This window comes from Acomys russatus, chromosome 11 (genome assembly GCF_903995435.1).
Source record: "Acomys russatus chromosome 11, mAcoRus1.1, whole genome shotgun sequence".
In the NCBI taxonomy this organism is placed as follows: Eukaryota; Metazoa; Chordata; class Mammalia; order Rodentia; family Muridae; genus Acomys; species Acomys russatus.
Genome location: NC_067147.1, coordinates 62627972 through 62645729, shown reverse-complemented (window position 1 = coordinate 62645729; position 17758 = coordinate 62627972). Strand labels below are relative to the sequence as shown.

Here is a 17758-nt window from a genome sequence, read left to right as displayed (position 1 = left end):
GTACATACCTGTAATCTCAACACTTGGGAAGCAAGAGAACAGCCCAAGGACAGCATGTAGTGCATAGTGTGGGTGAGGCTAGCCTGGGCTGGAGATGAAACCCTATCTTAAGTGGATTACAAAAATAACAGTGTCGGGCTGGAGAGATGGGTCAGTGGTTAATAGCATTGACTGTTCTTCAGGAGGTCCTGAGTTCAATTCCCAGCAACTGCATGGTGGCTCACAGCCATCTGTAATGAGATCTGGTGCCCTTTTCTGGTGTGCATGAAAACAGTGTACTCATACAAATAAAATAAATATTTTTTTTTTAAACCACAAAAATAACAGTGACACAGCAGTACTCGAAGGGGGCTCTAGTGATGGGCTAGGGCAGAGAAGGACCACAGGTATGTGACAGGGCACTGAGGTAGTCTCAAGTGCAGCCCACGCTGACCGAGGCGAGGCTGCGGGTGCAGTCCGCCCCAGTGAACAGAGGCAGATGCTTCCCTAGCTCCCTTGGGTCCCTGGGCCAAGCACTTCTGTGAGCCCTGCTGCTTGGCTGAGGGCCTGCACTCTCTGCTGCAGCCTACCTCACCCCTGGCCATGGCGGAAGTTCTGTGAGCTCTGCTGTTTGGCTGGTTGCCTGCACTCTCCTGCTGCAGCCTACCTCCCCGCTGGCTATGGTGGAACTCCTGACCCTTGGTTTGCTATTCATGTCCCACCTAAACGCAGTGCAGGCTTGGGAGGTAATTTTAGTCCACGTGGGGCCGGTCTGTTTCTGAGGCCAACAGTTAATTTCTACACTGCAGGTCTCTCTACTCCACAGGCCTCTCCGTTCTCTGAGAATACTCCACTGCAGGAAGAAGGGAAACTCAAATTAAATTCAATTGGCCCAAGGTAGATAATCAGTATGGCCTGTCTTCAACGGAGGCCTAAGATTTAACCTGCCATCAACAGGACAGTAAAATGACAGGGCCCATCCAACCTTGGTGGCTTTCATGCAGAGAGGAAGAATCGCCTTCAAAGGGGAGTGGAGGTGAGGCACAGTACAACATGAGAAAGTGTAAAAAACAAAACAACAACAAAAACCAAACCAAAAAAACCCCAAAACCCTATCACCAAAAGAACACTACGAATTATGAAAATTCAAGGTTTTCTCCTCCAGGTCTTTCAAACGTTCATCTTGATGAAAAACCCTTCCCAAGATGCTCAGAGCTCTTTGGATGATGACTTTCAAGTTCGGAGGCATTTATCCAGAACCTGGCAGTGCTCCCTTTCTGAGGGGACTCCTCACATCTGCTTAGCCACCTGCTCCAGGCTCCCAAAGCACACCCAGCACTGTTAGGGAATCCAGGAAGAGGCAGCAACAGAGGCGACCAAGGCCCAAGCAGATCCAGGCACTGGGTGCATACTTAGCCCAGCTCTCGTCCGCACTCCATGGGGAAACGCATCATTACTGCTAGATCATAGAAATTAGGGGCCCGTTCTGCATGTGGTGCAGGCCTGTCAGGGGCAGTCTCACTCCAGGGCCCACACTTGCAACCACTGATGTCATCGGTCACTAATCAGCGCCTTGGTCTTGTCCTGCTTTGCCCTCCTAATCCCTGCACGGATCAATCACACAGCTCTTTGCCCCTCTCCGTCTCAAAGCCTTTTCATTAACTCCAAGCCTGAGAGTCTGGGCTTCTCCCCTTCTGGCCTGGAGCCTGCTCAGTTCACAGGACGGAGGAGGAGGAGGTGCTGAGTCACACTGGTTTATTGGGATTCAGGGAGACCCTTCTCCAGGAGACACCACAGTGTGAAGGGGACACCGCCTCCCGCCCCATCAGTCCATCTGTCCACGCCTTCATCTGGTTAGGATGTGCACCCACTATCCACTGACCCCATTTCTTTTCCCCTTAGTTCTGAAAAAAATAATAATGATGATAATAAAGGAAAGTAAAGTGCAGCATTTTTGAGAGATGGTTGTGAGTACACATGCGTGTGAGACTGAGGGTGGCGCACGTGAGAGCGAAGAATAGTGGGGACATTGAGAGTAAGCGTGACGGCAGTGAGAGGGCACGGACGGCTCGGCAAGCATGAACATTGGGCATTTTGGGTGCACATGGCTCTGCTGGATGAAGACATGACATCAGCTAGGCAGACAACTGTAATCCCAACACTCGGAAGGCTGAGGCAGGAAGGCTGTCCATGAAGCCAGTCAGAGCAGCACACAACACAACACACACTCACACACACACACTCTCTCTCTGACACACACACGCGCACACACAATGATCTTAAGATGCAAAAAATATATACAATGCCCTGAGGCACACATATATAAAACATAGACATGACGCGTGCACATGAAGAGACAGCTTCGTGTGTTCAACACACCTAGCCAAGCACACCACAGCACAGCGCACACCCGTAGCCACTGTGCACAGTGTACAGAGAGCACAAGTGATGGTAGCATGAGGAAGCACTCAGGAAAAATCCCACTTGCACAGGACCACACCCAGCTGCCTCAGGAGAGGGGAGGATGGTGTGTGTGTGTGTGTGTGTGTGCGTGTGTGTGTGCGTGCGTGTGCACGCGTGCGCGCCGGGAATCAGGAGCACACACAGCAGAGGCGAGGCGCATGTGAGCCTGGGTGAGGAGTCCCCTGGAAGGAGTAACATTTAAGAAGAGGAAAACATGGGGATGTTTCTGGTGCTGAGAAATGGAGAGCCCTGTTAGTGTGGGAAGAACACCTGTGGGGTGGCCCCTGCTGCTGAAATGGCAGAAGTTGCTGTGGTAACTATACAAGACAGGCTATGAGAGGGGGGAAAACACTGTAGTGAGCTGCCCCTCTGGAGTTGTGAGTGTGAAGCTTCAAGCAGGGTTCAGACTAAACTGTGAAATAGCAACATAAACTTACATGAATGAATGAGAGAGAAAACAGTCTGTTTCTTGCAGCACTGGAGACCCAACAGCCCCAGATGCACAGGTGACATGTATTTATCAGAGGGGGGTTGCAGCATGTCCTCCGGTTGGAGGTAAGAGTCCTTGCCCTCCGCCCAGTCCCCCGCCCTCTTCTCACACCCTCCCCTCCTCCACTGGCCTTTATCCTTCTTGGTACCCCCTCACTTGTAAAGCAAATGCACTCGGCTCCCGTCACAGCTAAGCCGGTCAGGGGGCTCTGAGGGTCCCCTGGGAAGGCCCCCAGAGGGGTCTGGTGGTGTTGGGGGGTGTCGCCGTGAGCGCAGCTGCTGCCGAGACTGGAGCTGATGGCGCAGTTCAGAGACTCGCTCCTCTTTCTGGAGGAAGAAACACAATTGGGAGTGTGGGAGGAGGGTGGCGTAGAATGGGAGACGTGGAAACGGGGTACACAGGAGGAGAAATTAAATGTGAATCAAGACAAGAACAAAGAAAGCCACAGAACCTAACACCAGCAAGAGGACGGAGCAAATAAGTGAATGTATAAAAATTTTAAAAAGGAGACTAAATAGAAGACAGGAAGATTGCATCAGACAAGTTGGAGTGCCATGCTCCACCCCCAGAACTGCACGGTCCCTAACTACAGCCTGGACACAGTGACACTGTGTGAGTCAGGGCTCACAACAGCCTCCCCCAAACTACTGCCAGGAACCGCTACCTAAGGCTACAGATGACCTCAGACGGGGGGGCGGGGTGGGGGTGGGGGTTGAACGTCTGTCGCCACATACCTCAGCAATGATCTTTTCCAATTCGCGGTTTTCTTTCTCCAACAGCCTGGACTTCTCTTCCTCGTTGTTGTTGGTAGACGACCCTGTTTTCATGGTGTCCTGTGCTTCCGACTGCCACTCCCCTCGGGTGATCAACCTGCGCATCTGGGGGCAGAGGTTTGGGCACAGGGCGGCTGAGCGAGGGGGCTGTGCGAGCTGGAGCATGGGCAGGGCGGCTGAGCGAGGGGGCTGTGCAGCCGGTAAAGGGCTGGAGTACGGGCAATGATAAAAAACCAAACTAAAAGACAAGCCGGGGCAGAGCAAGGACAGAGTGCAAGTCCCCGCACCCACTTAGGGAGCGCAGGGGGAGAGCCAGGCCTTACCTTGGGCACAAAGAGCACAACCAATGTAATGTAGGACGAGAACACGATGGCCAGAGAGGCGAAGGCGAAGGCTGCGTCCTGCTGGCTGGAGAGGATCATGGTGACGGGGGCAGTGATGAGACACAGGACCTGGGAAGACAGCATTTGGGGGGAGACTCGGATCTGTGCAGGGTTTTCCTTCCCCAGGAGAGAGCCAGTAAAGACAGGCTCACGGTGCATCTCCCACAAACAGACGCAGGGCGATGCGCAGCCTCAAACGGCTAAGTCAGGAGGCTGCCGGGCCACTGAGAACGGAGGATCTACCTGTCTGCATCTCCTCAGCGCTGGGGTGACAAGCACATGCCATGATACTCAGTTTTCCTGATGCAGGTTCTGAGGTTGTCTTGTGGACATCAGGACCTATCACCCAACCCTCAATGCAGTGTGCTTTCTAAACTGCTGTGTACTGAAGGAGAAATAAGCATGTTTTTTGTTTAGACCACAAGTGGAGGATAAGAAAAAGACTTGTGAGAGAGCTGGTGATGTTTATCCCCTTAGAAGTCCAACCACCATGTGGGGGAGATTGGTTGTTAACCAGCTGAAAAGCATCCTCGAACAAATTCTGAGAGGAGGTATAAATGTGAGCCAAAAACAAGAGGCGGGGCTTTTGGAGACTTGGGCTACTTCTGGCTGTTCATAGCTCCACTTTGAGACGCTCCTAGATAGAACCACTTAAGGGAAGGAAGGCTCCAGGGCTCCAGGCTCCTGCTGAGGCTCCAGGTTCTGGTTACTCCAGGTTCCAGCAGAAGAAATCCTGCTGACTACGCCAGGAGAATCGTTCCTCAGAGCTGATACCCTTACGGCTTTGCTATTGTAGTCTTTAATCTCCTTTTCCTATTGTTTAGGTCAGTCAGGTTATAAGTGAGGTACTCTCAGTTAATAAGTTTGTAATAAAATATATTTGCTAAGAAAAGTGAGCCTACAGTGTGTTTATGTCCTCTGAACTCAAACATCCCTCCCCCAAAGAAGGAGGGAGACATGTGAAACTCAAGTCAGTTACAGCACACAAGGAGGACCATCCCCAAAGTCTGTAAACAGCAGCCAATTCCTGGTCAGAGAGTGGTCTCCTGCGGAACTGCCTACAAGCTGTGGTGGAATTTTTAGATGTCACACATGCCACCGAGGGCCTCATGTGCCTGTACAAACTCCAACAGATGCAGTTTCACCCAGTGTTGAGGGTTAGCTTTGCCAACTTGACAGTCGAGATTCTAGACTCTAGGACTGCTCAGGTGATTGTCCGGAGCATGTTCGCTTGGCATGAGAGCATATTTCGTGGGGGGGGGGAGCGGGGAGAGGGATTATCTTGATTTCTATTGTTAAGTGACGTGGGAAGACTCAATCAACACAGAAGGCACCAATCTCTAGGAAGAGGATCCAGGATTGGACACGAGTAAGCATGCATTTCTTTCTTTTTGCTCTCAACTACTTCAAGGTCCTGTGTTGACTCTCTCAATGATGGACTAGACCCTGGAATTGTGAGGTAAAACAAGCCCTTTCTCCCCTAAGTCGCTTTTTTTTTTTTTCAGGGTATTTTACCACAACAACAGAAATGAAAGTAGAGCACCAAGTTAGACTTCGGTAGAATAATTTTTTTTTTTTTTGTCTGTGTGGTGCCTTATCTAGGGTGAATCGACATCTGCTCACGTCTCCTCGGGAAACTCATAAACAATAACTTTATAAATCAGAAATGTTTTTCCACACAAATGATCTCAGATCTAACTTTCTGATTCTTCCAGTCCTACCACCTTAAAAGGGTCTGTCTCCAGGACCAACACCAGGTGTCAAGGGAGCTTACCGCAACATTGTAGATAGCCATGCCCACCGCCCGGTGGTCGTTGATCTTCTCAGTGGATACACTTTTAGTCTCATAAGCAAGAAAGATTCCAAGCAGCAGCAGCAGCCCCTTGTAACCATAGAAAATGCCTAGGACAGCAGGAAAGGGTCACCCGGGCAACAAAGACTATCACACTCCCAACTCAGTCCTGTTGTCACCTTACTAGTGCTCGGTGTAGCTCCTCTGTCTAAAGAAAGCCCTCCTCTCCATCCCAGACCCTCTAACATAGCAAATTCTCAGTGTGGCCCCACCCATAAGACCACCATCTGGCCCAGACCTCACCACAGCCTCCTAGAGAGTAGCTAGTAATGAACCAATAGATGCTACACTGTTTCAACCGTTTCCCTCCAGGCAGGAATGTGCGGTCCAAGCTAAGGGTTTTGGTTCACTGTACTGGTTTGGAGATCCAAGGAATGTTAGCCAAGCTGATGGGATTGGCTAAGCCCATGACATCACAGCCTTGGCCACTTACTCTCAGACCCAGATGAGTGAGTCACCTACCGGCACTGGCCTCTGTGAGCTCACAATAGAAGACCAAAGCACTCCTATTCTTCGAAGACTTTAGTGCAGTGATAAAGGCACCAAAACGGTTTCCTCTGAATGGTCCTTCTCCCTTAGCCTGCTGCTGCTCCCCCCCCCCCGCCCCCACCCCACCCCCCCGTTTGCGCTTGCTCCCTTCCCCCACTCCTTCCCCCTCCCTTCCCTCTCCCCTGCCCCCTGCCCTGATCCCACACACCAAGCCATGTATTCATCTTGTTGGAGCTGCAGTGCTCCAGCTGCGGCAGAATGGAGACATCGATGTCTTCCTTTGGTTCCTCCTTGGCAAAAGTCTGAGGGAGAAAAGGAGCAAGATGAGCGGCTGGACCCTTCTCCAGCTCCCAAACCCTGAGCCCTGCCTGTCCTCCCCATGAGGCTCAGTGCTATGCTGGGCCCTGCTCCAGGCCTGGGGTCATTCCCCTGACCGTACTAGAACGGCTTGTTCCCACCTTCCCTGACGCTGGCAAACCCTGCACATCCTCCCAGACGCCCCTTCTTTAGATAGCCTAGAAAGCTTCCGATAAGGCTCCATCTGGGAGTAACAGAAGCGCCCCCTTAATATACAGAAGACTGTAAAGTTCTACTCTCTGAGTAGTCTCCTTTTCTTTTGAATGGCAGGTTCTCACTATGTAGCCCTGGCTGGCCTGGAACTTGCCATGTAGAGCAGGCTAGCCTCAAACTCACAGAGATCTGTGTGCCTCTGCCTCCTGAGTTTTAGGTTGAAGGCATGCTGGAATTAAAGGTATCTGCCACCACATCCTGCCTTCCTTCAAGACCACACATAGCCATGGAGATGCCAAGCTGGTGTCCAGCTTCCTGACCCCAGCAACTCCTCTTAAGTGACAAGATACCTCAATGGTTCGATGCAAGGGGTCCACAATCTGCCAGATGGCAAGAGTCAGGACATCCATGCCCACCAGCAGGCCTACAGTGGCATACAGTTTCCAGGGCTCCAGGGTCTGAGTAGGCAGCCAGAGAACACAGGTCAGAAACAGGCTTTCTCTTCTCTGTCCAGGGCCAAAGGCTGGGTCTGGGGCTTAGCTCACCTTCCTCCATTCCTTCTTCTCCTCTTTCTTTGTGAAGACCGTGTGGACCCACCAGATCTTGGTGAACATAGAGCCATAGCCTAGACTAAAGCCCAAGCCCAAGAGCCAAAGGCGGGCCTAGAAGGGGAGAAAGGACACTGGAAATAGGCGGGACAGGGGCCATGGTGGGCGGATCTGAAGGAGGCAGTGGGAATAGTGACCAGATGACAAAACGCAGGCCGGACATAGCAAGGGGAGTACAGAGGGAAGTGAAGGGGAGGGGAAGGGGAGGGGAGGGGACGGGAGGGGAGAGGAGGAAAGGGGAAACTGCATTCCTCCATTCCTTCTATACCTCTCTAACTCCTGCTGCAGCACCACAGTATTCTTGCTGTGGCCACTGATCTAATCTAGCACCTTCTTTTCTTAAGAAATATATTTTATTACCAACTTATTAACCGAGAGGACCTCACCTCTAACCCAACTAACCTAAACAATAGGAAAAGGAGATTAAAGAACACAATAGCAAAACCATTAAGGATATCAGTTCCGAGGAAAAATTCTCCTGGAGTAGTCAGCAGGATTTCTTCTGCTGGAACCTGGAGTAACCAGAACCCGGAACCTCAGCAGGAGCCCCCAAAAGCCTTCCCTCGAGTGATTCTCTCTAGGAGCTTCTCAAAGTGGAGGGACGAACAGTCTCCAAAGGTCCCGCCTCCTGTTTGTGGCTCACATTTATACCTCCTCTCTGAATGTGTTCAAGGATGTTTTTCAGCTGGTTAATAACCACACGGTGGTTGGACTTCTAAGGGGATAAACATCACCTGCTCATCCCCCACTTGTGATCTAAACAAAAAACACGTTCATCTCTCCTTCAGCCTACAGTTACTACCTGCACACCTCTGAATTTGACACAGCATGGTCCACCCACTAGCCTGGCCCAGCTCCCAGGCCCTCACTGACCCTGTGCCCCAAACAGCTACACTGAACCCACTCAAGCAGGCACAGTCTCCTTCGCCTACTCTCCTTTGGATCTCGTGCATCCTTCAAGGCACAAACGCCACCTCCTCCCTGAGGCCCACTCAAACACACACTGTGAGCTGTTTCCACAGAGCCCTCCTTGGGTGTACCTCCTGTGGTACCGCAGCTAGCTGTCTACCTCGCCTGCTGCACGCTAATCTCACTGGGAACAGGCACTTTGTGAAAAGGTGAGTGCATGTCTGTGTGCACACAGTGCATAGTCAGGACAGACACGCAGGGGAGGAAAGACAGTGTCAGGGAAAGAGTGGGTACTCCACACAGCAGAGGAACATTCAAACCATGGCTGAAGCCAGCCTCTTGTCATAGTCCCCAAAACTCCATGAGCTGAGTCTCCAAGGCCCTGCTCCAGCTCTGTGATGGTATGTCTCTTGCCCCAGCTCCATCTGCTTAGATTCTGCCTTTCAAACTTACTTTCTTTCTCTTCTCTTCTCCCCTCCTTCCCTCTCCCCCTACACCCCCCCCCCCACCTCTCTCTCTCTCTCTCTCTCCTGGTTGTTCAAGACATGATCTCTGTGTTAGCCTTGACTGTCCTGGACTTGCTTTGTAGACCAGGCTGGCCTCGAACTCACAGCGATCCAACTGCCTCTGCCTCTGCCTCCCAAGTGCTGGTATTAAAGGCATGGGCCACCACCGCCCCCGCATCAAGCTTACTTTCTTTCAAACCCTAACCCAGGCTCCCACGGGAAAGCCCAGCTTTATTTCTTAGCCCGCAAACCAGAGACAAGCCACCGTTGTTCACAATCCTGTATGCAGACCCCCTTCCTTTTTCTTTGGTACTTCACCCCTCTCCCCTGTGAGGCATGCCTAGCAGCCTTGCAGCCAGCCAGAGAACTGCAGATGGAGTAGGCCTGGCACCCAGAAAGAAGGGACAGAGCCAAAGAGAGACCAGAAGGGTGATGTTAGGAGGCAGGAAAGGAAGCACTCGTTAGGGAAAGAGCAGAGACAGGGAGGGTGGGTGCTCCTGAGAGGGCTAGCAAAGCTGTACTCTGCAAAGACTGTATTGGCTCACTGCCCACTTACCTGGCAGACAAACGGGAACTGGCCTTTCTCTATGTGGTGACCATCCAGCCCGAGGGGAAAGACAGCAGCTAGTGCCAGTGAGCAGCCCACAGCCGTCAGATTGTTCAGGTTGGGCTGGGAGTTCTGGATATAACTAGGACAGGGGTGGAGAGGGTGGGAGAAAGAGCAGAATTACCCCCACACCTCCTCCAGGGAGGCTTGGCTCTCCAAAAATGCCACCAATGGCACGACCCTAAGCCCAGAACTGATGAAGGAGACAGGCTGGGGATAGGCAGAACGGAACACTCAGGATAAGAACACTGTTGGGCCACAGGGCCTCTGCAGCCCACAGCCTCTACTGGAGTGTTTTGTTTTTTCTAGCTGACTGCTTTGAAGGGTAGGGGGTCACACCTGGCTTTCCCCTTACTTTTTTTTTTTCCTGAGTCATTATGCCACTCTCTGTGACAAAATCACCTTAAGAGTGAGTTTTCTTACTCTCCGGGGAGCACAGGTCAGTATGTGAAGAGGCAGCCATGCCAAGGGTCAAGGTGGAAGAGAAACTTACCGAACGTGGGAGTTGTAGATGTTAAAGGACAGACAGACAACAGCAAGGACAATGCCCAGGCTGGAGAGAACTGAGACGGAGATAAAGAGTTTCTGTGACAGGAAACGGAATGTCTCGATGACCAAGGTCTGGTCAGCTGGAGGAGACCCTCCTGCACGGCACAGGGGAGGGGGAGGGAAAAAGAGAAAAGGAGGAGAAAACGGTGGCATGAAGGCAGGACGGGAGAAAGTGAGACAAGCTGCTGAGGGGTAGTCAGTGTGGGCAGAAGACACTAAGAGGCTACAGTGGACAGGATGGCGGAGGACACTGGGGACCTTGAGAAACAACCAGAAAATCAGAAGATAGGAGGGTCTTGCTCTGTGATTGCTTGTTCCTTTTGGGTGTTTTGTTTTGGGGTTTGGGGTGGGGTGGGGTTGGTTTTGGTTTTGGTTGGTTTGGATTTTTGTGGTTTGTTTTTGGTTTTCTTGTTTTGGTTTGTTTTGGTTTTTCAAGACAGGGTTTCTTGGTGTAGCCTTGGCTGTCCTGGACTCGCTTTGTAGACCAGGCTGGCCTCGAACTCATATCAATCTGCCTGCCTCTGCCTCTGCTGGGATTAAAGGCATGTGCCACTACATGCAGCTTTTGTTTCTTGTTCTTTTTTGTTTCTGTCTTACAGCAAAGGAAAAGGGGAAGAGGAAATAAGGGAACAGCCGAAATAACCCTATACAGGGCTACCTATCACCCCATTAAAAGGTGTAAAAGATTAGGGTTAGGGTAAGCAGAAGTCAGAAGCACCCAGTGGTCTTTTAATCTCCAGCAAAAGACACAAGAACAGCCCTAGCAGGGTAAGTAGTCCCCAAAAGTGTTTTCCAGTTACTATTAAAAGGAAGCTCAAATTTGTCAGGGGGTGGAGGGTGGTGGGGAGACACAAAACACCTACTTAATTTCAATTTGCTTAGCTTAAAAAAAAAAAATTAAAAAGCCAATTTAGGCCATGCAGCACATTTATAACTACACAGAACACTGCCCTAAATTCAAGGCACAAAAATAAATAAATAATAAAAAGACTAAGCGAAGCCTAGGCATGCCAGTTCACACAGTAAAGGGGGCACCACTTGGGCATCTGAGACAAGATCGACACCACTTTGAGGTCAGTTTCATCTACAAAACAAAAGTCTGTCTCAAAGTAAATAAAATAAAAAAAAAGGGTACTGCAGAGACAGCTCAGCAGTTAAAAGCACTCACTGCTCTTCCAGGGGACCTGGGCTCAGTTCTCAGCACCCATGTGGTGGGACACAACCTCTGTAATTCCAGCTCCAGGGACTCTGGTGCCTATAGATAACCTCAGAGGGCAGCAGGTGCGCGCGCGCGCGCCCACACACACACACACACACGCGCACACACACACACACACGCGCACACGCACACACACACGCGCACACGCACACACACACACACGCACGCACACACACACGCGCGCGCGCGCACACACACGCACACACACACACACACGCGCGCACACACACACACGCGCGCGCGCGCACACACACGCACGCACACACACACACACACACGCACGCACGCACACACACGCGCGCGCGCGCACACACACACTTTACTGGGTCAGCCTTCAGGGGTCTTCCCATACTTCCTCATCAGTAGGAACTTCTTCTTTGCCTACCTTTCCCATTTCCTGTCATTTAGTACGGCAAAAACGACTGCTTTCTTTTCCTCCTTAAAGAATGCATGATAGGCCAGGCATGCACACACCTTTAATCCCAGCATTCAGAAGGAAGAGGTAGGCGGACCTCTGAGAGCTGGAGGCCAGCCCGGTCTACATAACAAATGCCAGGACAGCTAGGGCTACATAGTAAGACACTCAAAAAACAAACAAGCCCTAAAGAAAACAGAAACCTGCAAGGTAACTCAGGAATGGCGATATACACCTGACATCCTAACACTTGAGGCGATGATGAGCCTCAGCTACATGGTGAGTTCAAGCCCAGCCTGACCTATAGGATGAAGGCCTGACTCAAAAATGGTATGTGTGTGTGTGTGTAAAACAGAAACAAAAGCTGGTGAGTTGGCTCAGGGTGTAAAAGTTCTTGCTACCAAGCCTGGTGACCTGAGTCTGACTGCCAGGACCTATGTGGTGGTAGGAGAAGCCTCCCACGAGTCATCCTATGACCTCCGCGTGTACATGAGGGAAAAACAAAACACAAAAGCAGAGCACAAAACAGCCAGTGAGGACGACGTGAAATTTTGCCTCATCTCCTACAGTTAAGCAGCTGCTTTCCTGATAGGGAACCTGACATCCCTGGCTCTAACACATCAAGGCTGGAGGACAGTGTCCATTTCTTGACGCCTCCGTGTTGCCTTTAATTTCCACTTGCTGCAACAAAGCACTATTAAAAAACAGGGTGGCTGGTGGCCTGTTCCGGCTTCACGCCAACTCACCTTTCCTCCCTTCTTGGAGGCTATGTTCACTCCCAAACCCCTGCCCTGACCCATCATCTGCCATGTCAACCCAACAGCACGCTCCCTCGTTCAAACGACCGACAGTGATGTTCACTCAGAAGCACCGAGGAAGAACTCACCTATCCACTTATCTGCTTTGGTCCAGGAGAGAACGTCCTTGGTGCTGTCATAGTAGCCAATCTTCTTGTAGACACCACCTGAGCAAAGGACAGGAGCTACCATGGCTAGGGAGACGCCACCCTAGGCATTTTCAAGCTTCTGTTTCCCTCAGAGTTGCTCCCCGTGGTAGCATATAATGTCACTGACGGAAGCAACTCAAGGATGCTATAAAGACCCAAGTCTGCGATGGGCAACCTAACTTCGCAGCAATGCAAGGTGGATCCCAAGGCAATCTGAGTAAGTGGCCTAACCCTGAGGCCTTTAAGGCTCTTCGCAGAGGAAGGCGCCTTGGCACCCTGACCACCTATTCTACAGCCTCTCCCAGCAACATGTCTCTCACTTCCAAAGCTTTAAACAATTTCTGCCTGTTCTCCCTCTTGTGAAAGACAGAATTGCACAGTCCCTGCCCCTCACCATCACAGTGGCTTTAGTTTTAGAAACCTCTCTCCCGTTGGCATGGGTTCTGATACCTTGGATAAGATACATCTGAAAGTGCCACTAAGTGAAATGCAGCCACTCCTAAGACTTCCCTTCCAGAATGGCCACAGTTAATACAACTTTGCTTTCAAACACCCAACTCACACCCATTCACCCTGGCTGAAGTCCAGTCGCACTTGTCCCAGATACAAAGTGATCTGAGAGGATTTGGTGGCAGAGAACGAAACTTTTCACGGGAGGCTGAGAAATGGGCCTCTTGGCCACAGCACAAGAGGCTGAGTCGGGAGGAACTGAGAGACTGCTCACAGAGGCTCACAGTAGGCCCTCAGGGTTAAGTCATAGGGAAGTGCTATCTAGAAAAGGCCCAGCCGGCTGTTTGCCTGGAATGCTGTTCTCACATGGCAAGGAGCCAGCTTCCCAGGCCCAGCTTCCATGATCTTTCAGGGCACACCAGCAGCTCTCTTAGCACCCCCAACCCAGCCTCAGACAAGCAACTTCTGGGACTAAAACGGAAGCCACTGGGAAGAAAAGAACATCTCTTCTTTAACCTGCATGCCCCTCTGAAAGAACAGAATCGCTGAGAAACACTGGTTCTTTTTATCATTATTTAAAGCCCAATGAACACAGTGCACTGTAGCCAAAAGGTATCCGGCTGTGGCTGTCTGGGCGAGACTCCTCACTGCTCTCGAGAGCACTTAGCCCAAACCCCGCCTGCCCCTTCCCAGCCTCCCAGCCTGGGCTCACCCTGCAGCTGCTCGATAAGTGTCCACGCCATCCGGGAGCCGCTGGCATCAAAGACCACATGGCCCTGAGGAGAAACATGTGGAGGAAGAAGGGGGGAAGGGATAAAAGCAGAAGGAGAAGAGATCAGGGGACTCAGAAACCTTCTGGTTTTGCTGTAATTGAGCTTCTGAATGAAGGCTATTTATGGCATCTGCTGCATGTAGGACACACCCCAGATGCACATACCCTAGATTCTGGAAACAGAGTTCTTCTGAGAAGAAGCTTCAGCCCTTGAGATCTGAACGAGAGAGTCCCCAGACAAAGGGCTAGGAGCGACCACCAAACCCTACTGGGTGCTTAATTTCTTTACTTTAAAGGAAGGAAATTAACTCTCAAGATGCCATCTCTTTTTTTAAAAACCCTACACTTCTCATCTGCCCCATAAACACCTGGCGCAGCTTGGAAAACACTAGACGACAGCAATTGTTTCCATTGTCATCTTCTGTATGGTTTTCCAGCTCGAGGGTTCCCTCCTCCCCTAGTCTAACCCCGACTTTTACAGAAAAGCAACCAAGAAAGCGGGAGATTGCACGCATCTGGAGGTTCTCCAAAAGGATCCCTTTTACCGGGCACGGTGGCACACGCCTATAATCCCAGCACTCGGGGAGGCAGAGGCAGGTGGATCGCTGTGAGTTCAAGGCCAGCCTGGTCTACAAAGCGAGTCTAGGACTGCCAAGGCTACACACAGAAACCCTGTCTTGAAAAAACTAAAAACTAAAAAAAAAGGGGGGGGGGGAGTGTCCCTTTCCATAGGGTGCATGACAGAAGCTGCTGTAACTCACAGAAACACCCTCAAAGGAGGAGGAGTTCATAGCCCGGTAGATTTGGTCTGTAATGGTCTGGTTGTTGTAGTTAAAGTCCTCCAGGCGCACACCCGAGCGGCCACCTCCTCCCGAGGTCTTGTTCAAGGCCAGAGCCAAAGCCCATATAGCGTCATAGGCCAGCGGCGCCTCCTGGAAGCCTCCAGTTTCCTCGGGGTGTCTTTTTAGTCTCTTGGTTAGTTTCTCCACAAATTCCTGGGATGTCTGGGTGAAGGAAGAACAAGAGGAAAGCACTGAAAATGTGTGTGGGTGCAGGGGGGAGAGGCCTCGGTTCTGGCTCAGACACTGTGACTCGGAGCGGATGGTTTGTGTTTCGTGTTGTCGGGTAGACCATATGTACAGACAAAATCGTTAGCTATACCCATGTGTCTATCTTGGGTTGGAAGCTACAAGACTAAAGCGGGGATTTAGCTGAGTCCAATGGTCTTAAGAGTGTACAGCTGCTAGCTCAGAACTACAAACAACAGAGAAATCTGATGAATAAACACTCTGGAAAATGAACGGCAAAGGAGAAAGAAACAGAGCCAAGGAAGAGATGGGTAATTGCAAGGAAAAGCAGCAGTGCTGGCGCTCTCCCAACCTCCAGACTTTCACAGCGGAGCTGACCCAGGAGCTAACAGCTCCTCCAATTTTAAAGATCCAGAAAAGGCCTTTTGCACTCTGCCTGCCAACTGAGAGGATTGTTCCTTAGGGTGCTAGCTGCTTGCTATCTTGGTATGACTTCCATTTGCTTCCTCCTTACACTGGTGACAGAAACCGGAAAGACCCTTCACAACACAGAAGTCCATATTCAGTCCCACTCACAACCCGCTTAGCACTCAGCCTTCTAAGAAATCCAGAAGAGGGACAATCCCTTTAACTCTCATGGGTGGAGGAGACCTAGCATCTTACAATAGTAACCATGCTTGGCTTTCTACTTATGAGCGGATGGATTCCCGACCCTCTCAGAACCGCCTTCCATGTAACAGAGAGCATCACACCTCCCCTTCCTCACCACCACAGACTCACAGGAAAACATTTAACTTTTTCTTGGCAACACATGTGTACGGCGCGGAGTCGCTACGCAGACGGCTGGATTTAGAACGTGCACAGGCATACTCTAACGGAGGAATGGTACGTGGTGAGGAATCTTTGCTCCTGGCCAGTGAGATGACTCAGCACACAAAAGCACATACTGAAGTTGGGTTTCTGGAACACACATAGTGGAGGGAGAAAACCAACCCCCAAAAGTAACCTCTGTGAGCCTTGGTGCGGCACACATATACAAAATAAGTGGATAAGATGTAATTTTAAACATATTTAGCCTTGTTCCCATGCCCCTCCTCCCCAAAACATTTTTTTCTGTTCAGTTATCTTTTTTGTTTTCTTTTTCTTTCTTTCTTTCTTTTTTTTTTTTAAAGATTTATTTATTATGTATAGTGCTCTGCCTGCATTACACCTACAGGCCAGAAGAGGGCATCAGATCACTGATGGTTGTGAGCCACCATATGGTTGCTGGGACTTGAACTCAGGATCTTCAGGAGCGGTCAGTACTCTTAACCCCTGAGCCATCTCTCCAGGCCCCTCTGTTCAGCTTTCTAGAACAGCCTGGGCCTTGAAACACAAAGGCGTAGGCTCAGCTGCGCCAGGGAAGAACTAGGCTGCATCCCTCTCGCAAGCATGGGTATCTAGCACTGTACACAGCTCACAGCGGACGCACTGTAAACACCCTGGGACTCTATGCACTTCATGACACTGCAAAGATGGACAGAGTGCAAAGCACCAACAGCTGGCCCTGATATAAGCCAAGGGCTTTGGGTGACAATGCCCTGTTGATGAAGATCCATTCATGTGGTGGTGGAATCTGACAGTAGAGATCAAACAGAAAGGTCATACACGGACGCTATGGGGACTCGGGACCTTCCATTCAATCTTGCTGTGAATTTTAAACAATAACGTCTTTAAATGAAAAGGAAGTCCACTGGATGGATAAGTAGATGAATAGGTTCTAATTCTAATTGAACCACTTACCTCCTAAGAAATCTCAAGCAAGTTATTAAATCTCACTAAACTGGCTATTCGGCTCTAAAATGGGAATAATACTGCATTAAAGAGCTCCTGTAAAGATTTAGTAAGAACACATAAAACGCTGGATATGAAGTACATCACACGTTCTCTCCGTGAGTTTCCCTGGTTGCACCCTGGCTTTGTTCCCAATGCTCAGGCCTGTAATTCTGGCCTGATACCTTCCATCTTACAGGCCCCATTTACTCTAACACATTGTAGCTATACATGACCCCCGCTCTCAGATGCAAAGAAAAACAGGCAGGCAGCACCTGCAGTCCAAGCTGCTTACCATGCTACCGAGCAGGCTGAGGTCACGTAAGTCTGTCTTGAGTGTCCTGGGCAACAGGGTAAGAACTACTTCAGAGAGAAAGGGGGTGGGGGGCCCACAATGGTGCACGCCTATAATATCAAACTTAGGAGGCCGACACAAACAGTCAAGATTTCAAGTTTAAGATGCTTCTGGCGTACTTAGAGAAGTTCAAAGCCAACCAGAGCTACAAAGTAACACGCTAATCTCAAGACAAACAAAAGGAGGCAGGTGGGCTGGAGAGACGGTTCAGAGGTGAAGAGTGCAGATGCCACTGCAGAGGACCCACGGAACTCCAGCTGCCAGCTGCCGCGGATGTGATGCCTTTCACCTCCACTCTCCATACACATACTCAAACATGCTTAAAAATAATAAAATAAAATAAAAGCAAAGACAGGAAGACAATACAAAACTTAGCTCACTTTTTCCTCATACTCCCACACTGTCCAGTGCTTAAGACTGAAAGCAACTACACATTTCCAATTCAGCAAATCCTCTTAAACTATTTGTTCTAATGTTTCACTAACACCACCCCTCTCTATACAGGAGGAGGAAAAAAGGATGCTGCTGCTGCTGGGGAAGATGATGATGGTGCTGGGGAGGGTAATGGGGTGATGGTGACTGCTAACATCCATTTTGTGCCAGGCATATAAGCAATGTATTTAATCCACAAACACTTCAACGA

At 50.4% G+C, this 17758-nt stretch overlaps 1 protein-coding gene across 1 annotated transcript in view; it reads right to left on the bottom strand.

The window, feature by feature from the left end:
- Positions 1-2902: 2902 nt before the first annotated feature.
- Positions 2903-17758, bottom strand: part of Gabbr1 (gamma-aminobutyric acid type B receptor subunit 1) — a 28377-nt gene continuing 13521 nt past the window's right edge. Inside the window, exons 12-23 of the mRNA XM_051153649.1 lie at positions 14682-14924; positions 13861-13924; positions 12639-12716; positions 10063-10213; positions 9519-9651; positions 7485-7601; positions 7290-7397; positions 6638-6731; positions 5863-5990; positions 4029-4157; positions 3667-3810; positions 2903-3258 (exon numbers count right to left, since the gene is read on the bottom strand). Of these exons, the coding sequence (XP_051009606.1) occupies positions 3085-3258; positions 3667-3810; positions 4029-4157; positions 5863-5990; positions 6638-6731; positions 7290-7397; positions 7485-7601; positions 9519-9651; positions 10063-10213; positions 12639-12716; positions 13861-13924; positions 14682-14924 (1563 nt within the window). The 3' untranslated portion in view covers positions 2903-3084. The remainder of the gene's footprint in view (positions 3259-3666; positions 3811-4028; positions 4158-5862; positions 5991-6637; positions 6732-7289; positions 7398-7484; positions 7602-9518; positions 9652-10062; positions 10214-12638; positions 12717-13860; positions 13925-14681; positions 14925-17758) is intronic.